Consider the following 25785-nt stretch of genomic DNA (forward strand, 5'->3'; position numbering starts at 1 on the left):
AACCAATTACCTTACAAATAAATATATTTAAATAATAATAATAAATAACAAAAAATAAATTCCAATAATAATATAATTATATTATTAATTTTTTTTAGTAAAAATAAATTAATACTTAATCAAAACAAACCTAAATTAATAAATAATGAAAGCAAAACTAAATACATAAAAAACAAGTATAATAAATATACAAACATATATAAAATAAATAAATACATATTTATCAAAACTAAATACATAAAAGACAAGTATGATAAATATAAAACATATATAAAATAAATATATACATATTTATAAATATTTATGTGATGCACCAGTTTTATTTAACTCTACGCAAATTGAAAAACCTACCCGACCAAGTTACACCTCATTACCTAAATGGAATCGTATGGTGTGCCAAACCAAATAACTCCATTTAACCGTTAGAGTAGAAACGTTGCAAACTGGCATGACCCAATCATTCAAGCGGGGTGGCAAAGGTATAGGCTAACGCTAGAGAGGACACTTGTAATTTATTTGCCACCTGTAATTTTCCAACACGTCAGCGCCGTCGTCGTTGCCTGGTCACGGGAATGTCAAAGCTTTTTGGGATTGTATTTCTGTGGTTTTCTAGATATTTAAGAACTCCGTTTGAAACGCCGTTAAATTTCTACGGCGAGCGTAAGGAATCCATGTGATACGTGACGGGTTCTAACCTGGTCAAGCACGACTCGAAGCTTTCATTGCACTGAGCTTTTCAGCTTGTTTCAGAAATATGCTTGTGTTAATCTATTTTGCGGGCGGATGCGCGCCGAATGCTTCCAAAGAGATCTTTCTGCATGTGATTTACGGGAAAAAAACGATTCACAGGTTTTATTCCTTTTCATGTTAAGTTTTCTGTATTTCAAGGCTGATGGGCTTCTTCAAGATTTTAGGCTTTAACAGTGTCTCTTGGGCTGACTTGCCGACACAGCAGCAGTTGAGTTCATAGCTTTCAAAGACTATTATTGAATGCGTAAAGTTTCATCCTCATCTTCGCAATATTGTGCCGGTGAACAATCAATTTTGTCACAAATAGAACTGGAATTTGAGAATTTTGTGCCGGTGAACAATCAATTTTGTCAGGAATAGAACTGGAATATGAAATGCGTTGAAGTGCTTATCCTTTGTATGCGAGGTGGTTTTTTACTTACCTTTATCTTTTGGCGTTAATTCTTGTTATTGCGCAGCTAGTCTGCTTGCGACAAGTCGATTATATTTCAATTCGTGTACTGAAAATGTTAAACTCATAAGTCCGCAGGTACATTTTTGTAGGTGATGACATTTAGTGCACAATCCGTTGTGCTTTGCAATGTATTTTCTTTACCTGATAATTTGTTTGCAGTATTTAAATTTGGAGACTCCAGAGTGATCATTTTGAGTACTGAATATGTTTATCGCATATGCTTGTAGGTACCTTTATCTCGACAAAGACATTTTGTGCGCAATCCATTGCATATTCTAAAGTATTTACTTTTTCTTGACCTCTGTCCAGTTTTTGCTTTCATATGCTGCATTGTGCTGTAAATGCAGCGAGATTTGTCGGTTATAAGGTCTCTAGTTTAATCTAATACGTGAAACTTAAGCTTCCAGACTGGTTATTTAAAATGTTTATATCGCAAGGTTGCAGGCGCATTTATCTTAAAGAAGCAGTTTCGATTAAAGGTATTCTCGAGGAAATCTTCAAATTTTAAACATTTATCTGAATATCTATATCTTGAGGAAATCTTCAAATTTTGAACATTTGTACTTTGTGTAGATGTAGAACTATTTACTCCAAGTTTTGTTTTTGTTCTTCGAATTTTTTTTTATGCAAACACTTGAATCCGTGGCGAGAAAGGAAGCCACAAAGAATTTTGCTTTAAATTTGAGGAAAAGGCGCGGAATGCTGATACTATTTTATTCCTTGACACTTCCGCACTGTTTTTGGCTTACGGATTCTATTAATATATTGTTTTGCAGCCATTGATTTGGTCTTAGTAGCGGCCTGCTCGGGAAATGGAAAGGCTTATAATACATTTCAGTGTAATCGTTTTACTGCTTCAGGGTTCATCAAATGCTGTCCGCATACCGCTGTCTGCAGAGGGTTAGTCAATCTTTTACTTGTGTTTTCAGAGTATTTTTGGGCACCATGCAAACTTTCTGCTCGAAACCTTGACATGACGGGCAGGGCTGGTGGAGCTATGCACATTTACATGGTTCTGGGTAGAATAAATCTTGTGCAGTTCAGGTGGAATAATGTACATTTGCAAGCTTCCAGGCAGAACACCCATCAAGAAGGGCAGTTGGAGCCGTGCACATTTGCAAGGTTCCAGCCAGAATGACTGTCACATCAAGGTTCTGGACAGAAAGTCTGCATGGTGAATGCCTCTGTCATTGCAAACAATTATGATTATGTATTTTGAATGTATCTTAGTAACCATTGGAATAAATTTAACTCTGTTGAATATCGGGCCTTAACTTGCGGTTCTTTTACTCGTGTTTTTACGGGGAACTTTTTCTGTCACTGTGGCAATGCTTGTTCTGTGATTGAACTTATTTTCTTGAGCTTTGGATTAAAATTCACTCTGTTAATATCGGGACTTAGTTTGGTGTTCTTCTATAAGGAATGCGATGTCTACAGATCCCATCATGCGTTCCTCTCGTGAAAAAATAGGGTATCGATGTGTTAGAATGATCCCGTGTAAAACACGTGAACCAAATATTGTAGGGCCTTGGATCTGCACCTTGTCCACATCTGCTCTAGGTCCTTGTGCTATGCTTTGCTTGGAGTTAATTACATTATTGCTTTCGAGCCTGTCACTTATGGCAGCGATGCTGCACGGGATTAGGGGTGCGAAAGATTGGTAGGTGTTGGACCCAGGTTTCAGTCGAGGATAGAATTAGTTGCACCAGCATTTTCCCTTAAAAGGTTGAACCCCGATTTTTATGTGTCTCTGAATCTAGGAGCTAATGCAGTTCATTTGCTCTTGAGTACACAAGTTTTTAGTTCAAGTGGACAGAGTCCATGGGGGGAAGGACTGGATGGTCCTTAGCTGAGGTTAAATTGTAGGAAGGAACCCTACTATTAGGTTTTAAGGCACTCGGGTTTAGTTCTAGCTGCTTGCATTTGTATTTTGTTTGTGTGGTTCCAGGTTCTATCCTTATCGAGGTAACGACCTGAAAATGGAAATGGCATGCCAATGAACACTACTTTTAGGGGTTGCTTCGTTTTCCTTTTCCTTGGGAAGCTCAACTTACCACACGCTTATTCTTTTCAAATGTAACGAAGGGTAAAAACGATTAGGAATATACGAAAGGTTTGGAGTTTTAAAGAGTTTATGGCTTGGCAATGCTTAAGGAGCATGTTCTTTGAAAAAGATTGGAATATCTATGTCATAGGATGAACTGAGGCAACATACTATTCACTGTACTTCAGGTGCCCTCTGACTACCAGTGGATGCTTAAAAGGATATTTGCGGATTTTGTAAACTTATTCAAAGAGAATGAAATTTACATGGTGTACTAGAATCAATGCATAAGGACAAGTTCAGTGAGCAAATTTACTGATATCATTAAGGAACCATTTTTCCAAGGCACATAAAAAAGACAATGCTTTTGATCAGAGAAAATGGAATCTAGGCAGGCTGCAGGATTGGCATGCCAGAAAGGAGAAAAACCTAAAAGGATGTAGAAGCATCGTAAACCACAAAAGAACTGTTGTGGATCATAAGTGTTGAATTTTGTAGCTATGGTCGGTCTTCATAATGTACAATTTGTTGAAAGAAAAATTATATTTAGCATGTTTTTCATGCTTGTGATAAGAAAATTTATTTATTGTTTTGTCAAAAGAAAAATATAGAAGGCATTTTCTTCATAGCCTTTGCAAAAGAAGAAAATATAATTTTTAAAGAGTAAATTTTGTGTCCCCAAGATGACCAAATTGGTATTCCAAGAGACATGTCAGCCTGCCCACGAGAGACACCCATTCACATGATTGGAAGGCTATAAGTAGCCTATTCGTATCCCTTCAAGGAACACATCGAATCATCTTATCATCTCTGTTCTATGCGAAGAAGTCAAGGACACTTGGAGGCCGAAAACAGAAGCATATATCTCATCTTCTATACCTCATTCTTGTGGACTAAGGTAGCCGAGTTCTGTTCAGAAGTCTGAGGCATATTTTTCTGTGGCTAATACGAACTGTTTGTGGCACAAGTTTCTGTAGTAGATACGAAGTTCTGAGGCACTAATTCTGTGGCATCATCCGAATTCTGAGGCTAAGACAGAGGACGAATTTTGCCCCACTTGAAGACCTGTGACAGATCTTATTGCAGACCTTTTTGTGGACAGAATTGAAGGGTATTTTGTCTTGAATCTTGGAGGGTTGGCTTGGCACTTGTTGAATGGTCATCTTGCTACTATGCTGGTCAGTTTGTCCATGACTTTGATGGATCTCTTGTTGAACTGAATATTTCTCTAAGAAAAAGGTTGCTAGGGTTTTCCCTAGGTGGGTTTTCTCAGGTTAAAAATCTAATCTCTCTTGTGCATTGTGATCTCTACTGATTCATTGTTCTTATGGTTGAATTTCTGAATTTGTAATTACTTAATGATACATTGAAGTACTAAATAATCATCTACATCATTGGAAGTAATTATCAAGTTTCAGAAATAAGTGCTCATATATTTTGCACTCGCAAAATCAACATTGAGCAAAATATTGACAAACGATGGTGAAGAAGTAGGCCTATTTTCCTAGGCCCAACCTAGTGACAATCACCTTCACAACAGGGTAAATAAATAGTGGTGTTAGCTTCTTTCGGTGTAGTTAGTTCTGGAATTCTAGCCCATTCTGTTGATGGTTCTGTGCTTGTAGGTGGTTATGTTGCAAGCGCCTAATCAGTGGTATTCTTTGCCAATAACGTACATATCAGAGTTGTAGGTTGGAGACTTGGCATTTGTCTGTACATGTTCTAGTAATTAACAATATACTCTAAAGTTCTAATGGTATTAGGAATGAGATTTTCAAAAAAGAGGAGGGGAACAAATAAATAATTGTTGCCACATAGCACTGCTGCAAATATGTAAATATTGCATATTATAATCTTATCATGTCTTAACGTGCCTTAACATTAAAAAAGGACGTGAAAATGAGACCATAAAATAATGAACCATGACATTCCATGATATGTGACAATAGCTAAGTAAAATAGTATCCACCATATAATACATACATTACCCTCAAAAGGAATAAAGAATGCAGAAAAACTTGCTTCACATATGTTGTTCTGGTCACATAGTCTTTTATTCCATTTCAGTCAGAACTGGACATGTTATCAACATCCCATCATATGTGCAGTTTGCAAGGGCTACATCTTACTGCAAGATACACAAGCAGATAGAATCAAAATCTCATCAATACAACATTGCACTTATCTTCGAAGCTGCTCTCCATCTTGATGCAAAAATTTCCACTTCGACATGATAAATACCAAAGTAATGATAAGTGACACTTCGACACGATAATGATACATGTTGATGAAATGATAAAGAAGCAAAGAGAAGTTTGGGGTATTATACTCTACTTTTGTGCTAATTCTTAACAAATAATATTCAGCGGAAGCAAATTATGCTATGAATCACATGAATCACAAACAAATTTCTGCCTAACAAAACAATTCATCATTTATAAAACTCATAACTTACTTGGGCTCCTGTCTTGGGATAATGGCCCTGTTAACCACCACCAGTGGGTGACCCCTATAGGAGAAATTTTCTCCTAGAGTTGTCTTCAGCCGGCAGCCAACAACCCCTTGCAGCCACTTGATAGCTCGATGTGCTACTATTCTCCGCTGTCTGAGCTAGTCATTATGTGTCCTCACTCATTTTCCATGATCGTATGTTTGAATGTGGGCTTTCCAATCCCAAAGGTATGATTTTTCATTATGTAATTTGGTGTTTATGCTTGCTTTTTTTGGGCACATTTGGGCATGGATTAGTGGGGGGATTCAGCGGAAAGAACGGGCTTTGACTTTTATTGTTCCCTTGCCCCATCTTGGGGGTTAATATTGTATCATAAACCCGTGGGATCTCCTTTATTGGCTACTAGCTTTAGGAGCGACACTACATGGGAAACCCTGATTTTGGATTGTGTGGCCCCGCTTCCCGATACCATATATCTCACTCCCCTCCACTCATTATAAGCCCTTTTTCACATTTTTCCATCTGGGCCCACATTTGTCCATTGGGTCTATTACCTAGGAGAACATTTTTCTCCAAGATGGTCCTCAACCGGCAGCCAGCAGCCCCTTGTAGCCACCAGTTAGCTCATTGTGCCTTTTCTTTGCCACCTGAGCTAGCCATGTGCTCCCTCACCCATCTGCTATGATCATATGTTTGAAGGTGGGCCTTCCGAACCTAAAGATATGCCTTGTCATTTGATAATTGAGTATTGTAGTTTGCTTATCATGGACACTTCTAAGCATGGGTTCATGGGGTGATTCGGCAAAAAGAATGGGTTAGCTTTGTGCCCTTGTCCCCTAGCCCCCTTTTGGATATTAACCTTGCATTCTAGTCCCTCGGGATCTCTTTTACTGACCATTTGGCTTTAGGGATGGTATTTCATGGGAAACCCCGATTTTGGTTGCGTGGTCCCACTCCCTTATCTGCTTATATTACCCCATTTCTACTCATTATTACCGCATTCATCATTTCTCCCAATTGGGTCCACCATCCACATTCCTCCACTGGGTCCACATAGGGTTAGCTTGCCCCTTCCCCTTGCCCACACCTTGGGTCATGGCCTGGAATGAAGCCCAAAGGTTGATGCAGCTAAAAAGAACGAAAAAAACATATTTGGCCATGTTCAACATGAAAATGTACCACAAAATGCAAAAGATGGTCTGGACAAACACATTTAGCACGTGGGCAAAAGCCAATACATGAGCTCTATCGCATCGTCATGGCCATCACTCTAGTTCTTACAGGTTCTATGAGCCTCCTTCATCATATAGGAACCCATTATTGTCCCAACCCTTGGTGGGCAATGAACTGCCCTACTTTAAAAGGGGGTATACATTGCTATATCTTGAACATCATGCTCTTCCCCCTTGAGCTCCCAACAGTTAATAAAAGAAAATCATAAAAAAGAAAGGGGAATGTAAAGAAGGGTGAAAAAATCAAGGCCGGGGCACCTCATGTACCATGAGTACTCCCTCCTATACATTATAAACCCAAGTGTTGGCTTCCCTCTTATTAGCTACCCTTGTACGGTTGTACCCTAGCGTGTCACCCAGGGCTACCCCTTCTCATCCTCTACTTCATTCACCTATCTGTCACATGCCACCACCTTTTGAAGGATGTACCTTGAATATATTATCCGCTTTAGAAGTAGAAACCACCTAATAGGATTCTTGCTTAGCCCCATTTGGAGTTTAGGAGACATTGTTACATCTTGAAGCCCATTATGGAAGGGCAGACCATTATGAAGTCCCCACCTATGGTCCATGATTGGTAAGCTCATTTACTAAATTTCTTTAATGACTTGTTGTATTGTGGAAGGCTAGGGGACGCATTAGATCTTATGCATGATTTCATATGGTCTTCATCTTGGGTTTGGTCTCCCTATACAGGGTCCTAATCCTCCAGAGGGCTACATTAGCACATGTAGGGTTTGCATTGAAAACCATGGGCCTCCGCAACAACATACAATACTCCATGGATCCCCACAGCCATTCAAAGATTGCTCGTGGTTCACTTATTGGATGAGGAAGATGCATCTGATCCATCATGCCCAACTGGCCTTAGATTTGCACCATACACTTGGCAGATGGTCCAAGACTTGCATGATGATGTGGCATCACCTACACCATCATCCTAGCCCTTGTAGGCAATCTACATGCATCTTCGATTTGTTTAGAGACCCATGAGTGTAGAAAATCCTGTAGATTCACAAGTTCATGTAATCTACTAAAACAAGAGACAAGAATCTACTTCGACTCTTTACAGTGGAATCACATAAAGATCGAGCAAAACAATAATCGACAAGAGGAAGAACATCAAGGGCACATAACACAAGAAATATCTGGAGAAATCCACAACTCAAAACTCCAGTACTATATTGTATTAATACAGAAAATCAAGATGAAATTACAATGCTTGTTCTCTCAAGAACAATCCCAACACTCGGCAAATTCAATCTCCAACTCAAGCAATCTCAGGGCCAAAGCTTAGCCTCTTCAGAAGCTCTCCAAGTCTCTATTCCAATGCACAATTCCTATGGAGGATAGCTTGTATTTACATGGAAATAAAGCCTCTAAAAACTGCGCAATCCCTTAAGGATCAGTGCTTGAACGTATGCACTATCAGTGCAACTAAGAAAAATCTAAAACCAATAGTACACTGTCCCTGCACTATAGTCTCAATTGGGTCTTTCTCAAAATCAACATGCATGAGTTTTTGATGTGGGAATATTCAGTTAACTGGAGTAGCACTAGTTGAGTGCACTAATGCATCAACTGACTGTTAACTCACTATTAGTTCCTCAAACAGTTTGGAACTAAATTAACTGGACTTAGCTCAATAAACTAAGTTAACTAATTACAACTCATACTTGACTCATCCTGGACCCCTATAATATAGGGAGAACATATACATGACTTCAGAAGACTTCCAACTCGAAATTCCCAAGTTAATTAAGTTAATTAAACTTAATTAACTATTTACAAGTTGCTATGAGAAAATAATTACAATTTAATTCAAGGACAAATTAAATTGGAATTTCTTGATTCTATTTTTAACATTTATTGTTGCTATTCTCAACACTCGCTCTCAACAAGAAAGGAATTCAACTCAATCCTGATCCTAAACCTTTGGAATGTTTTGCATGCAACACTTCTCTCGAGTGTTGTAGCTCCAACAACTCCAAAAACAAAAAACATCCAACTTGAATCAGAATGATGCCTCTGTCATCAAAGTCTCTGACTACTATTGCCTTTGTCGAATGAAAACTCTGCGCTTCTGTTGACTTTGCCTTTCTGCACTTGTTGTCAACCCTCTCTATGCTCTTCAGTATCTGAATGCTCTAGCCTCTGTCACTTTGATCTATGACTGCATCAATCCCACTGATTCCTCCTGCTGCTATGTACTTTGGCTCCCGTAGCAAGGTACGGTCCATGAGATAAAACCAGTCAATGGACCTTGTCCAATTTCAGCCCTCTTGGGACTAGCACTTCACATCGCCCCACCTCACACCTAGAGGTATCGCTGCATGTGATCCCTCTGCCCACCTGACTTGAAATTTCCCCGTACTGGTGGTCTCTGCATGAGTGGATGCCTCCATTCAGTCTCCTCTTTGCTTCTCCAATTGTGGCTGCTCCACAATTGTCTGAGACTGCTTCTTCTCTGCTTGAGTAGATCTCTCCACTCGGTCTCCTCTCAGCTTCTCTAGTTGTGGTTTCTCCACAACTTCCTAAAGCTGCTTCCGAGGCTTCTTCTGGGGCTGCATGTTGAGAGGTAATTTAATCTCCCTCTCAACCACCAAGTCTCTAACCTTTGCTTTGCTCCTCAAGGCTTTGCATGCATCTTGAAGCCCAAGAGCATACATGTTCTTGACCCGTGCACCAATCTATTTCACCCGTCTCGTGGTGATGTGTCTAAGGAAAACCTTTCCCTTACTAAAAAACACATCATAGCCATGGTCTTCCAATACCACGACTGAAACAAGATTCTTCTTTAGTCCTGGAACATACATCACATCTGTGATCTTGAGAGGGGAGCCAAACTCCCTTTGAAAGGTAACTATACCGATCTTAGTAGCTCTATACCTCTCGTCATCTCCAAACTCTATGCTTTGCTTGAGGTCTTTCTCCTCAAAATCACTAAAGAGATCTCTATTCCTCGTCATATGGAATGAGGCACCGCTATCAAGATACCACACGCCTCCCATGGCAGTGCCGACCATGCATGCAATGAGAGAGAAATCAAGTTTGAATTGTGAAGCTAGAGCTTCACCTGCTACCGCTACTGTCGGCTCCTTCTTGCTTGCTTTCCTCTGTGGGCAGTTCTTGGCATAGTGCCCATGCTCGTGATAGTGAAAACACTTGACTTTCATCAAGTCCATCTTCTTTCTGCCCTCCTCGCCTTGGGACTTCTTTCCCTTGGCCCACTTTGCCTTACTCGCTAAGGCAAAATCCTCTTCCACTTCCTTGGAAGAGGTCCCATCTCTGGTGTTCCTCCTGATCTCATCCTGCATCAAATCCGACCATAGTCGTTCCCAATCTGGCAGCTTCTCCCGACCATTGATAGAGTCCTAATAACTATGCCAACTCTTTGGGAGTCCAAGAAGAGCAAGACTCACCATATCTTCCTCGACAATCGTGATTCCAACACTTCCAAGTTCATCACGACATTGAGTGAACTTGGTCAAGTAATTTGGAATTGACTCGCTTGCCTCCATCTTGATTTTTCGAAGTTTAACTTTAACTGCCAACTTCCTATGGTCACTGCTATTCTGGAAAAGGTCCTTTAATGCTTGCCACATAGCATGCAGAGTTTCCTTCCCATGGAGACTCGAGACAATGTGGTCTCGAACTCCCTCAAGGATTATCCGCCTTGCCCTTGCCACACTCTTCTTCCATTCGGCCAGATTCTGAGCATTCGATGTTGGTGGCTTAGGAATGTCTTGATCAATGAATTCCTTCAAGCCATTATCCTCCAACATGACTTCCATCTTGTCTTTCCAAGCTATATAATTCGAGCTGCCACCCAAGGCATACTTGAGCCGCAAACCATAGAACACTATCTGTCGATCCTGAAGTATTATTGCAAATTCGAATTTCACCTGTAACTCAGAAACTCAAAACTTTGAAATCTCCTCTACAGAGCTGATTTTAAATCAGCGATATCTCCCTCATCCAAACTTTGATTCGGCCATTTTTTTTGAATTTTGGTATCTTTTCCAAGGAATCCGGATACACAATTTGTTTATGAAAATTTTGCACATAAATTCTCAGATCTGCTCTACAAACTCTCAGCCAAAAAAACAATCCAGCTTCACTACCATGTAGAAAATCCTATAGATTCACAAGCTCATGTAATCTACTGAAACAAGAGACAAAAATCTACTTCTACTCTTTATAGCAGAAGCACATAAAGATCAAGCAAAACAATAATCGACAAGAGGAACAACATAAAGGGCACATAACACAATAAATATCCGGGGAAAACCACAACTCAAAACCCCACTACTATATTGTATTAATCTGGAAAATCAAGATGAAATTACAATGCTTGTTCTCTCAAGAATAATCTCAACACTCAACAAATTCAATCTCCAACCCATAAGCAAGCTCAAGGCCAAAGCTTAGCCTCTTCACAAGCTCTCCAAGTCTCTATTCCAATGCATGATTCCTATGGAGGATAACTTGTATTTAAAGGGAAATAAAGCCTCTAAAAACTACACAATCCCTTAAGGATAAGTTCCTGAATGCATGCACTATCAACGCAACTCAGAAAAATCTAACACAAATAGTACATTGTCCCTGCACTCTAGTCTCAACTGGGGCTTTCTCAGAATCGACATGCATGAGTGTCTGATGAGGGAATATTCAGTGAACTGGAGTAGCACTAGTTGAGTGCACTAATGCATCAACTTACTGTTAACTCGCTATTAGTTCCTCAAACAGTTTGGAACTAATTTAATTGGACTTAACTCAATAAACCGAGTTAACTAATTACAACTCATACTTAACTCATTCTGGATCCCTATTATATAGGGAGAACATATGCATGACTTCAGATCTACTATGCAAACTCTCGGCCAAAAAAACAATCAAGCTCCAATACCATGTAGAAAATTATGTAGATTCACAAGCTCATGTAATCTACTGAAACAAGAGACAAGAATCTACTTCTACTCTTTACAGCGGAAGCACATAAAGATAGAGCAAAACAATAATCGACAAGAGGAAGAACATCAAGGGCACATAACACAATAAATATCCGGAGAAAGCCACAGCTCAAAACCCCACTACTATATTGTATTAATATGGAAAATCAAGATGAAATTACAATGCTTGTTCTCTCAAGAACAATCCCATCACTCAGCAAATTCAATCTCCAACCCATAAGCAAGCTCAAGGCCAAAGATTAACCTCTTCACAAGCTCTCCAAGTCTCTATTCCAATGCACGATTCCTATGGAGGATAGCTTGTATTTAAAGGGAAATAAAGCCTCTAAAATTGCGCAATCCCTTAAGGATCAATCCCTGAATGCATGCACTATCAGTGCAACTCAGAAAAATCTAACACAAATAGTACACTGTCCCTGCACTCTAGTCTCAACTAGGTCTTTCTTAGAATCGACATGCATGAGTTTTTGATGAAGGAATATTCAATTAACTGGAGTAGCACTAGTTGAGTGCACTAATACATCAACTGACTGTTAACTCGCTATTAGTTCCTCAAACAGTTTGGAACTAATTTAATTGGACTTAACTCAATAATCTGAGTTAACTAATTACAACTTATACTTAACTCATCCTGGACCCCTATAATATAGGGAGAACATATACATGACTTCAGAAAGACTTCCAACTCGAAACTCCTAAGTTAATTAAATTAATAATTCAAGGACAAATTAAATTGGAATTTTTGGATTCTATTTTTAACATTTCTTGTTGCTATTTTCAACAATGAGGACACTTGTGTGCCCCCACATGTCATTTGGAGCACCACAGGTTATTATAAGGGGCCAACCCCTTGTCCACTGCTTTTGAGGGTCCTGCTCTTCATTATGGCACCCATGGACCTCATTAGGCCTCTTAGAGGGCCCTACTATGAAAATTCCACAAGAGGAACCCCTACTGCAACAAACCGATGTTACTTCTCCTACTTGTTAATCCATACAAGTTATTTATCATGTTCTACGGTAAATATCGAAGTAAATACTACTGCAACCTTCACTTAATTAAATTATAAGCAGAAACAAGATACTGAGCAAGAAAGAAAATACAACACAATAGACACCGTTATTTTTGGACAAATGTCCCTGGAAAAACCCAATGTAGGAAAACCGGTGCAACAGCGTTGAGGGTTTTATATTATTAAGCAGTAGCAAATTCTGAATACATTTATGAATACCTCTTAGGTTATTCAATTACAAAGAGAGAAATATTGGCAGAAAGATTTGTGAGATTACCTCACACAATCACCAAGAAAATCTCGGTTGATCCGGATATTGAATGAATGGCCTTTGGCAGGCCCTACGTTGGTTTGCGCAGTCCTCACGCAGGCTCTGCATCAACCTCTCTAGGCTCTACGTCACTCAGTTTGCTGATTGAATGGCTGCCTGAAGTCTCTTCTCTTAGCCTCTCGGTCTTACACCTCAGCTCTCGGCTTCTGAAATTGACTCTCCTCAACAAAATCTCGGACTCTCTCTCACCCTCTGCGTTGCCTCTGCGTGGCCCTTCGTCAGCCTCTGCGTCTGGGCTATTGGATCACTCTCTGCTGATGATTCTTCAGCTGAGAAAATCTCTCTCTCTCTCTCTCCATATGCTATCCCTGCCCCTCAACTGCAAGAAATCTCCTCAATCGAATTTCCTTATGAGAACTTCTCACTTTAGAAATTCGATCTCTTGATCTCTCTTGGTGTGTTTTCCAAATGACCCTCAAGCCCCTTTTTATATCTTCCCGTTGGACAACCAACGGCCTAGATTAACTCCTAATCAAAGGTTCAGATCATTTTGGCTTGATCTTCGTCTTCTTCTAGAAGTTACACCCACAATTAGATTAATACCCATTAATATTTTAATTTTCCTAAGTTTAGACTTAGGAACTCCATTAAAAATATTAATTATTTTAATAAAATCGTTTTTGGGTGGAATTTCCCAAAACGCTTTCTGGGTTCTTTGGAATACGTGTGCCCAAGCCTCTCTGCAAAATTTGAGGCCTAGTGCACATTCGATGCTACCCCAAATCAACACCTACGACATGCATAGATTATTATTTGACTTCTTGAGAGGCTTATTCTTTCATTTATGAGCTAGTTTGGTGGGCTTGTCACTAAAAGTTGAATTATTAGAACATTATTTTATTTTTGGGACTTATGTAGGCAAAGGAGGCTAATTGGAACTCCTCATTAGTGTATAAATACAAGTGAGATGAGTTCATTTGCTCATCATCACTTTGGCTTGGATTTTTTCTCTCTTGAGAATTTCACACTTTTTCTAGAGGAGGAATTGGAGCTTTATGGATGAATTTTGATGTGCGGATATTGGTCTATCTTATCTTGGAGCTTCACTTTTGTCAATTGTGGATGGTTGGATATATTCTGTTACATGTAAGTACATGCTTTTAATGTTATTATTGTTTACTTTATCATATACATTGGACTGAGATTTTCACTATTTTTAGGGCTAATTGCTACACGCATTTACTGCTTTAAACTGTGGAATTTTGTGTCTATTATAACATCTCTCAATGTATGGGCTATGTAATGTGAATGAAATCTCCTAGGGTTAATTCTATCAATGAATTGACCTTGATAAGCCATCTCCTTTGCACATTGAAGTATAAAAGATGCAAGATTGCTTCTCTTGACTTAGAAGGCTAGTGAAGTAGTCTTGAAGCCTCCTTGACCAAAAACCAGAGGCCCTCAATCATATTTATCATAGACTCCATTCTCCCAAGACTAAGGCACTGATCTACCAAGAGGTGGTCACCTAAAATCACATCTTTTTCACCTTTTCCTAGGTCTAGCCAAGTTGGGTCACCCAGGCATCATTTCCCGACAAACTAGCCCTCCAAAAAGTTCGATCTACTGCACTGGTGTCTCTTCAAGGCCTCCTCCAATTTTGAAGCCATTCCGACAGTGGAGTTGGGAGAAAAGGCAAGTCCTAGCTCCGAGAGCAAACTTTGCCCTAACATCCCCAAGGCTAGTGCCTCATAGGATCAAGTCAACACCTTCAAGTGAAAATTCTTTCTTTGATCCTTCCCCCACCTTGTCTAGGGTAAGAACATCATTGCTTGCCATACTCTTTCCTCCTACCCTAGACTGGGTCCAATTAGTCTCGTGTGGTCTCGTTCCTTTGAAAAGACAACTCTTCAAGAACCATCCGGGATACTAATTTCAACAAGGATTTTAGGGGTTGGGAAACTCCTTCACAAGTCATATCCCATAGAAACCTCGCTTCCTTTCCCTAGAATACATTGTACCTTGCTTAGAAAGCAAGCAAGCTCCATCCTTCAAGCTCTTCTGGGAAAGGGATTATTCAGGTCACTCATATCCATTCATTGATTTATCCCTCATCGGTGACTCCACAATATACCGAGTCTCCTCTTATCGGTGAAAGTCCATAAAGAGAAGGGAGCCTTAGCTGAGGTGACAGTGGGCTAAGTTTCCATTTGTTTCCCTTGGTTTAGCATTTGCCCTCTAGGGATCCCCTTTAGGTCCCCTGCTAGTTTGAGTGATAACAATACCAAACCAATTGATCTTGTCACGGAACTAGCCGGTTCGGTACAATTTGACCAGAGATGTTCGAAACACAATTTTCTTAAGGAAAATACAAAAATGTTTGAGTGGGGCAACTTAATATTCAAGCCTATGGCCCCAATATTGCTATGCAATCATCATAATGTTAAATTCTTAAAGTAAAAGGGTTAACATTACCATGAAATGACTCGGGATGTTTGCGAGTGGTTTTGACCTCATTCGATTTCATATGGAGAAAGTAGAATTTTAAATCTCACTCAAAATCTAGCAGACTTAATAGTTTTTTAGGATTTCATGATTGGTGGGATTGCAACGTTTCCATTGGATTTTGTCATGTACGAGGGTATGGAACTAGTATTTAATCAAGGGCACCGAGCCCTCTATGTACCTTGATGTTAGTGGCATTGGTTGTTGAACTCCTCTATCATGACCCTACTAAAAATGTACCCATTGCTCAAACAAAATCTTGACTTGACATTCTATGTTTTTTCTATCTTATTTTAATGCTTAAAGGTTGATATTGATGACAAAGATCCCAATATAGGCAATGATTTTGATAATATGTAGGTATTTGTTGTAGCATGATTTTTTTTAATGTTAGAGGCCATTTAGAGCCTGTTTGTTGATGTATTTTCGATTCAAAGACGGATTGCACTCAATGATATTTTGGTTATGTGCAACCTTACATGTTATATAAATGAGAACTTTTTCTTATTTGTGTATAAATGGTTTGGATTCATATGGATGCACATGAATATATATGTTTCTCTTTAAAATTTGAATATTTTATTTGTTTTTGGTCAACTGATTTTTTGGTCCATTTTTTTTACTGGTTCCAGTCTGGTTCCGACTAGTTCTCGGTTTAGAGGGTTTTATAGTTTGATCATGAGTTTGGTTTCGATAACATTGTTTTGTACAAGTGGCTTAAAGAAGCCCAAATGAAAAATGGTATTGTACCACCATTTGGAAAGGGGAAGCCATTGTGCCCATTGGTGTGGCTTTTTGAAGGTAAATCATCTCAAATAGGTTTCTAAGTACTTGTTGACTAGTTTTGTTTGACCATCAGTTTGAGGATGATATGCAATGCTCATATTTTTTTTTGTAAGCTTGGTAGGTCCTTCCATTTTCATTAATATAAAAGAAAGTTACATCCACATAACATAATAGTTAGGTGGCCTCAACTTGCCCTGAGGGAAACCAAGTTTGTTGGCCACCTAACAACGTGATATGCCATCCAATAACAAAAAATAATAAGTCTTTCTAACCAAGCTAGATAAGTCTGAATGTCTTTGCCTTGCTTGAATACTACATGCCTAAAAACAAAATGATCAATATTCTGAAAACTAAAAGCTTCCCGCATACAAAAAGAGAAAGGAAACTGAGAGACCAGCTAGCATACTACTCTGCTCCCTTGGTAGACGCAGACTCCACTGGAGCCAAGTCCTTAGCATTGGAACCCGGGAGCTCTGTCTGTGAGAGAATGCAAGGGAGGTGATCTTCTATTCGTCGAAGGTGGCCATCTTGTTTTTGCATCTGAAACTGGAGCTTCTGAAATTCCTATTTATAGTTAGGAAAGTCCTGCACCATTGCTGCCATGCCCACAGAGACCTGCTCCAAAGCCTTTCCCAAGATACTCTTCATGGACCAATACAAGAACAAGGTCTGTTTGAATTGAGTGACGTGACCACGGGTGTGCCCTGGATCCGGCACCATAGCCCACCAGTCCTCCACCTCAATTTCCATCGAGCTAGCTTGACGGTTCAAGTCTGCTTCCCATTCCTCAATTAACTGTTGGATTTCCTCATTCGTTCCTTCATGATAAGCTGTAGCTGCATCATTTATGATGCTGGCAACTGGTTTTCGACCCCTCGATTTGCCCCCAGAGGAGTTGGGCTGCCCTGCCATCTCGACCCCCTTGGTTCTTCTGTCGTGGCCGCTCAAGGCTGGGCTTCATGACTTTTCAGTTGCCGACCAAGCCATTGCCGACCAAGCCATTGCCGTGTGCTTACAGTTTTTAGTGGAGAAAATGGTAAATCGAATTGCTTGCATAGGTGGTAGCCCGAGCCTAGAAGCTCCCAGCTTCCAGGTGACACTACCGCCCCACACACCTGCCAAGGAAGAAGCATGAAACAATAATTTCCAATAAAGAACCTGAGGGACTTCCTCCCTTCTCTTCCATTGCATACCTTCCTTACCGACCGACCCAAACAGAGTTACAACCGCCACAACCCAGAGCCCATTAACATAATAGTCACAAAATGATATGAAGAAGACTTATACCATAGGGACAAACCTATCGCAGAGCCACAAACATATGCCCAAGAAGACTCCCACAGGGGTAGAGGTCATGGAACCCACATAAAAGCCTCCAGGGAACAATTCGGCTCCAGAACAAACAGAGAAAAAGCCCTGATCCATCCCCAACAAATTCGGAAAGACAAAACCAGGAGCAAAATTGTAAACTACCCATCCCCAAGTCCCAGCGATGCCAGGTCGAGCTAGAAGGATGTCCCAGGGACCGACCGTAGAGACAGAAACCCCATATAACCCCATCCTGGATAAGATAATCCCGAACAGAACAGACACAAAGACCATGTCGGGCAGATGGACCTATTTCAATAGGAAAACATACGCATGCAGTTTATGGAGCCTCTCTTTCTTACAAACCCCGACAATTCAAAACCATACAGTCCCAATTCCATCAAACAGATAAGCCGTTGCATGGAGGAGAGAAAGGAATGGCGGATCACATACCAGTTTACCCACGCAGGGAGAAGACTAGCCCGCCACCTCGCTTGAATCCGAGTCGTTCCACAGAGCTCGACACCACCCTTCCACACTCCTCTACCTTGAACAAAACACTTACCAACTTCTCTAACAGAGCAACTAACCAAATGCCAAAACCAAAACACTATACTGCTGTCACCTCTTGCGGGAGTATTTACACCATCCATGCACAGAGCCACTGCAACAAATACCTCAAGCATGTGGAGGGTGGTGGGTTTTTACCCCAAGGGCATCGTCATTTAGAGCTTCATGGTCATGCTGGGCTCATCTTGTTGGGTCAGGCTTAGTCTTTGCGGGGTTAGACTCTGGCTTGAGCTTGTTAGGTCTTCTCTCGGGATCCGCAATCTGAGGTTTGAGGTCTTGCTTGGGTTAGCTGCATTTGAAGTATAGCTTCATGTTTTGGTTAGCTGAAGGCTTCATGATCTAGGAGTTCTTGCTTAGTTGAATCTGGGCTTAGGGGCTTCATCTTAGGAGGTCTTAGCCCCATCTTATTGGGTTAGCTTCTGGCTTGAGCTTATGGGATTGATTGAGGAAGAAGGGAATCTTCATGCTGAATGCTGGGTTGGTATGCTTGCTTGGATGCTTGGGATGCTTGCTTAGTGACTTACTCTAGATGATTCTTAGTGTGCCCCTGAATCCTTATGTATGCTTACTTTGAGGCTAAGTTGCACGAAACGGGGAAACGGGTACGAGTTTCCGAAACGGGCACGGGTACAAAATGTGACCCCCCAAATTTTGGAAATGGGGAAACACAATATCTATATATATATATATATATTAGGACATTTAAGAAATATGTGCAATCATAAGGCAACATGATACATTCTAATTTATTACATTATGATTAAATTGTCAATTGTCAATGCATAAACTATAAGTCTCTAAATTCACATCACATTTACTCATGAATGATCACATAATGAAAATAGTGATATCCAAAATCAGCCACAAGAAATTTCTAATTTCTTGTCTTGTGCTTGATTGGGAGTCTCCTCCTACATAGTTGAATGACCTTAATGCTCTTGATTAAATACAAGTTCCATACCCTAGTACCCTAGGTGCTCTTGATTATTGGTGGTCTCCCCTGCATAGAGGGCTTGGTTCTCTTGATTAAATACAAGTTCAATACCCTAGTACATGACAAAATCCAATGGAAACATTGCAATCTCCCCAATCCTGAAATCCTGAAAAACAGATAAGTTTGCTGGATTTTGAGTGAGATCTAAAATTCTACTTTCTCCATATGAAATCCGATGAGGGCGAAACCACTCTCAAACATCCTGAGTCATTTCATGGTAATGTTAAAAATTTAAGTAAAAATGACATTCTCCTTTATCTTTCGCTAAGAAGAATGTCACTTTTACTTTAAGAATTTAACATTACCATGAACTGCATATTAACACTAGGGCCGTAGGCTTGAACATTAGGCTGCCCCACTAAATTAGAAGCGAAAAAAAAGAAAAGAAAAAAAGAAAATGTCAAGTGTTAACTGGAAACTCCGTCGTATGGCCTGGAAACTTGTTTCCGGTCGTATTGGCCACGTTTCCCTAGCGTGAAACGGGCCAGTACGGCCGGAAACGAGTTTCCAAGCTGTACGGTACGAGTTTCCTTGTTTCCGTTTCGTTTCCGGCCGGAAACGAACCCCTGGGCAACGTTTCCTGCAACTTAGCTTTGAGGTCATGAATTAGACTCATGCTTACTCAATATGCTTATGAGTCTCCACCGCCGGAAACGAACCCCTGGGCAACGTTTCCTGAAACTTAGCTTTGAGGTCATGAATTAGACTCATGCTTACTCAATATGCTTATGAGTCTCCACCCTATGTGCCAATTCTTCTTTCAGCTACACTATGCCGATTATTAGGAAGAACCTATGACCTTTTGTCATAATGGAATTGTTGTCCGGCTTGCACCTCGATCGGGGGAGATATGCAATGCTCATATTTAGCTATGGATCTTGAAGTTCAAATAGCTCCTACCAAAATTTGTTGGTGGATGAGGGGTATTGATTTGAGACAATGGAAGTGGTTTACCATGTAGCTTATAGATTTGATCCATGAAGGCCTAGGCAATTGAGGAAGGAGTGAAAGGATGAGCTAGGGCACACAAATGAGAAACTTTTGAAAGACGATCAATCACCACCATAATGGCTAATTTGTTGCTTGCTATTGGGAGTCCCACAATAAAATCCTTTGAAATTTCTATCTAGATTTGTGTTGGGATTGGTAAAGCTTACAATGCCCCTAGCATCTTCATCATCTCTCCCTTGCTTCTTTGGCAAGCATCACAGGTTGTTATGAAATCTTGGATATCCAATTTCATGCCTTCTCAGCATAATAAACACTTTGTTGGTGATGAATGTAGCTCCTCTACGACTTGTTTTAGGGTCGAATTTTTTGTTAAAAGAATGTGCCCTTTATACTGCAATGTATCTTGTTGCCATTTATAAATTTTAGGTTGGTTGGGATTTATCTGAAGCTATTAATTAGGTTGCGTTAAAGTATTGTTTTCTATGTGAACCACGTTAAAGTATTGTTTTCTACGTGAACCATCTTGGACTCGGTAATGATAAAGCATTAACCACAACATTCTCTTATTCCTTCTTATATATGATCTCATAATCATACCGCAACATCTTAGTGACCCATTTAGGTTGCTCTAGTGGAGGCAAGCATCGTTCAAGAAGTACTTCTGACTATGATGATCACTCTTTATCTCAAAACACCTTCCTATGAGATATGGTTGCCAAGTCACTACTGCATGAATGATATCCATCATTTCCTTCTTATATGTGGATTTTCCCAAATTGTGGTCATGCAATTGCATTAGGTGAATTTTGAGGTTTAAAATGGGCCTCCTAAGGAAAATAATAAAATAATAGTTAAAATAGTAAAATAAGAGTTATGATTTTTGAAAGAAAAAGAAAGGAAACTACCATTTTATTGTTTTTTCAGCTTATCTACTTATAGGTTTACTCAAATTTAAAGTGTAGACACCCGTTGGATGTAGAATTAAATTTCACATCCTACGAGTACCCACCCTACATACTTTTGAGAAGACCCACATCGAAAAAAATTGAAGATACATTGAAAAATCCCAATGGGCATAGGAGGGGCACTACTCGGGAAACCTTGATTGAGATAACGTATTCCATCTATCCCTATTCCATACTTACATCTTTCAATCTTACATTATAAGTCCATATTCCACCTCCATTCTTCAGGTTCAACTGACCATTGGTTCTCTAGGATTTGGCACCCATACATTCACATACCTGGGTAGGGGCCGAAACTTGGCCCTAAAAGGTTGATGCAACTAAAAGAAAAGGAAAGAGTAGATCATGGCCACAAAACAAAATAAAAGAATATCAAAATGCAAAAGATGGCTAGGACATACACATTAGGAAGTGGGCAAAATCCTAGCATGAGCTCCATCTCACTCATTATGGCCATCACTCGGTTCCTGAGCATATGCTGCTCCTATACATCATAAAAGGAACCCTTGCATGTCCCAACCTCAATAGGCAATGAGCTGCCTCATCATTAAGGGGTAATGCAACTGCTAGACATCATACAAAACAAGCTCTAACCCTTTAAGCGATGAGTATTAATACATAGAAAGATCAAACAAAAGTAAAAGGCACACAAGAGCGGTGGAAAAACAAAGGCAGAGTTGGTAACTCATGCATCCACGATTGCTCCCTCACATCTATACACTCTCGATGTGGATCCCCATCATGTTGGTCCCTTTGACCATGGCACTTGATCATGAAGTCCAGTGTTGCGGGGGAGCGCCCCCCCCCCCTCGAACCCGCTCCCGAAGCGCGCTCCGGGCGGGAGCGGCTCGGGAGCGCGCTCCCAAAATCGCTCCTGGACGGGAGCGATTTTCGGGAGCGCGCTCCCTTAAAAAAATTTACGTTCCCTGCTCTGATAGGGAGCGTTTCAGGGAGCGATCGCTCCTGAGCTCCCGGAGCGCTTTTTAATGCCCGGGAGCGATCGGGGAGCGATCGCTCCCGGGCATTAAAAAACGCTCCGGGAGCGATTTTTAACCGGCCGGGAGCGGTTCGGCGGAAAAAAATTCCGCCGGACCCGAAAAATCAAAAAAATTTAACTAATTTTTTTTTGTTTATAAGCCCAATGGGCCAAAAAAAACTCATTTCAACTTCATTGAGCTTGAGATTGAGAGCTGAGCAAGAGCAAAGGAGCAAGGAGCAAGAGCTGAGGAGCAAGGAGCCAGAGCTGAGGAGCGAGGAGCAAGTGCCAAGGAGCGAGGAGGAAGCTTGCAGAGGTAAGTAACTTAATCATTTAGTTAGTTTAGCTGGTTAGGTAGTTAATTTGGTTAGTTTCATTTACCTGTTTGACTTTAAAGATCATTAATTTAAATTAAATTAATAAATTAAATGAATTAATCCCAATAAACTGAATTAATTTGCAGATTCAAGACTCAAACCCTACAAACATCAAACACGATGGACCTGAGCATTTTTATTGGCATTTTCCTCTTCCTGGTCCCCTTTCTGGTTATTATGGTGGTGGAGAGTAGGAAACGGAGGGGGCCTGAAACTGAAGAGGTGGATGAAGAAGCCGGAGGAAGTCAAATGGGTGAAAACCCCAGTGAGGAGGATGTGGAGGAGGGTGAACATGAGGGTCAAAAAACTAAACAAGACCAAACTCCATTGTGGAAATATGTTCACAGGGCTGAAACAGGGAGAGGGGGTGGAACCACTAAATTTCATTGCCCCCATTGCAACACTGACTACACAGGCTCATACACCCGTGCTAGAAGACACCTCTGCGGGAAAAGGCCATGGGATGGAGAGAAACAAATAGGAATCAAAACTTGTGACAAGGTGTCAACAGCAGATAGAGCCAAATACATAAAGGAAGAGGAGGACGCCCAATACAGAGCAAAAAGATCAAGGGGTTTCTTTGAACCAAGCTCACAAAGAACTCCTTCAGCGTCCTCCCAAGGCAGTGGATATGGACATGGAGGCACAGGGTCATCATCTTTACGCCGTAGCACCATATCAGATTTCCTTGATGAGGGGTGTAGGAATGATGTGGATTCAAAAGTTTACAGGTTCCTCTATGCATGTGGGATACCATTCAATGTTCTACGCTCACCTTATTGGCACGAAATGGTTTCTGCCATAAATGATGCCCCTAAAGGATACAAGAGCCCTGGGTATGACAAGGCAAGAACTGTTGGCCTTGATCATGAAAAAGCAAAAATATCACATTCTTTGAATAAAATGACAAGTTCTTGGACTGACAATGGGGTGTCCATTGTATCTGATGGATGGACAAATGTAAAAGGCAAGCCATTGATAAGTGTTCTTGCTGTGTCTGTTAGTGGTCCCATCTTTCTAGCTGCACATGATTACTCAGACAAGTTCAAGACCGCTATCAACATTGCAGAAGCATTGCTTGAAACAATTGAGCGTATTGGCCCATACAATGTCATCCAAGTCATCACTGATAATGCTCCTAATTGTAAGGCAGCGGGAGCAATTATTGAGGATAAATACCCGAACATATTTTGGTCTGGATGTTTGGTTCACACATTGAACCTTCTGTTGCATGATATTGTCAAAAACAAAAATGAACAATACCAATGGATTGGTGATTTGTACAAGAAAGGAAAAAAAATGATAAAATTTATTACAAATCATAGCAATACCCATGGCCTTTTCCGCAGTCACTCGAGATTGGAGTTGCTGAAGATTGCGAGGACTAGATTTGGTAGCTATTACCTCACCTTCAGGCGCCTTTTGAAGGTAAGAGAGGCATTAGCTAGCATGGTATCAAGTCCACATTGGCAGGTGTTAAAGGAAAGGGCTACAAATGTAGCTGACATTGCAGGTTTTGAAACGGTGGAGGAGGCCGCTCTTGATGGGCAGTTTTGGACAACTGTGAGACAGGTATTGGATTTCACCAAGCCAATTTATAACATGATTTGGTTTGCAGATACAGACAAACCAGTGATTGGCGAGGTGTATGAGCAAATGGATACCATGTTGGGGGAAATAAAAGACATTGTTCATAACAAAGATCCCGACTTGTACAAACTGATTCACGATTGTGTGTGTGAACGGTGGAATAGGCTTAACCTTCCACTACGTTGCTTGGCGTATATCCTTACGCCAAAATACTACTCAGATTCTTGGTTGGGCAAACCTGCAGCAGGGGGTGGTGTTAGGACCAAACCCCATTTAGATCGAGAGGTAACTAGAGGATATCTGGAAGCATTAGAAAAGTTGGTGCCTGACAGGGAGGAATGTGCAGCTGTGCGCCTTGAAATAGGCAGATACTTCACTGGCAGTGGTTTGTATGGTAACTTCCATGCAATGGATGACAAAGATAAATTTGATTCTCTCACATGGTGGGAAACATATGGCGGCCACGGACTTTTGTGAAAATTGGCAATAAAAGTTCTTTCACAGGTTGTAAATTCTTCTTCTGCAGAGAGGTGTTGGAGCACCTACAGTTATATACATAATGTGAAAAGAAACAGGCTCAACGAAAACCGAGCAGAAAGCTTGGTTTATGTGCACTACAACTTGAAGTTGTTGAGCCATTACTGTGATCGGGCTAATGGAGATCCCACATATAAAATTTGGGACAATCACCCTGAGGACGACAATTTGGAGGATGGCATTGTACATATGGAAGAACTAGAAGAGGAGCTTGTACGGGATGAAGCTGAAGCAGCTGCAGCAGCCATGGCACCTCCACCTCCACCATCCAGTAGCAGTTCTCGGGGCCCGAGTCTTGTTCCATTGCTGTCACCACCTCCATCGGCACCCTCGCGTGGAGGCTCTAGTTCTGGTCGTCGGTCTGGGCGGGAGACTCCTAGAAGACCACCACGACCTACTTATACTCCTGGAGACTCTCGTGGCAAGGGCCACTTGTAGATTTACAGTTTACTTGTCTTTTTTAGTTTCTATTAGACTTGTCACTTTAGTTTTCATAACTGTTCAGTGTTGAGTTTTGAGTCCTTGACTCTTGACTCTTGACTCTTTCATATCATTATGACATTATGATATTTTTTGTAAACATTATATCACTGTGACAATGAAAATTTGAAGTTGGAAGTTGGGCCTTGGCAATTATAACTCATTGGTAATGATTGTGAATTATGAATATGATGCTTTGTGAAAGACTAGTCACTAAAGTTGTTTCATTTCATCTCATTATTCATGTTTCATTTTATAAATTTTTAACATTTCATATCATGTTAACAGTTAGAAGTTAGGAGTCAGGACTTAGAAATATCTTCGATATTACTTCTTGTAATGGTTAAACTTGGCTTACAAGTACAACTTGTTACTTTGGTGATCAATGATGATAAATGTTATTGAATTTTCAATTCTGAAAGCTTGAAGTTGAAACTTTAATATTGAATTTGATGAATCATGATTTATAAGACTCAATATGTTGCAGTTGTAATATGTATTTTAATTTTACTAAGGTTGATGACGATTATAATTTCTAGATGATTGATGTGATATGGT

The 25785-nt window shown here is 40.4% G+C and overlaps 1 protein-coding gene across 8 annotated transcripts in view; it reads left to right on the forward strand.

The window, feature by feature from the left end:
• Positions 1-614: 614 nt before the first annotated feature.
• The window catches only part of LOC149225260 (receptor-like serine/threonine-protein kinase ALE2), a 390048-nt gene continuing 364877 nt past the window's right edge, over positions 615-25785 (forward strand). Inside the window, exons 1-5 of one of the 8 annotated variants that reach the window (XM_089377022.1) lie at positions 615-849; positions 953-1156; positions 1432-1484; positions 1612-1683; positions 1981-2104. In XM_089377022.1, coding sequence (XP_089233148.1) covers positions 2017-2104 — 88 coding nt within the window. In that variant the 5' untranslated portion in view covers positions 615-849; positions 953-1156; positions 1432-1484; positions 1612-1683; positions 1981-2016. Of the gene's footprint in view, positions 850-952; positions 1157-1208; positions 1280-1316; positions 1333-1431; positions 1485-1611; positions 1684-1980; positions 2105-25785 lie in introns of those variants that run through there. The other 7 variants (XM_089377021.1, XM_089377023.1, XM_089377025.1 and 4 more) reach the window with 7 other exon arrangements.

Source organism: Pinus tabuliformis, chromosome J (assembly GCF_031772625.1).
Source record: "Pinus tabuliformis cultivar Carrire ecotype Pingquan chromosome J, CPIR1, whole genome shotgun sequence".
Lineage (NCBI taxonomy): Eukaryota > Viridiplantae > Streptophyta > Pinopsida > Pinales > Pinaceae > Pinus > Pinus tabuliformis.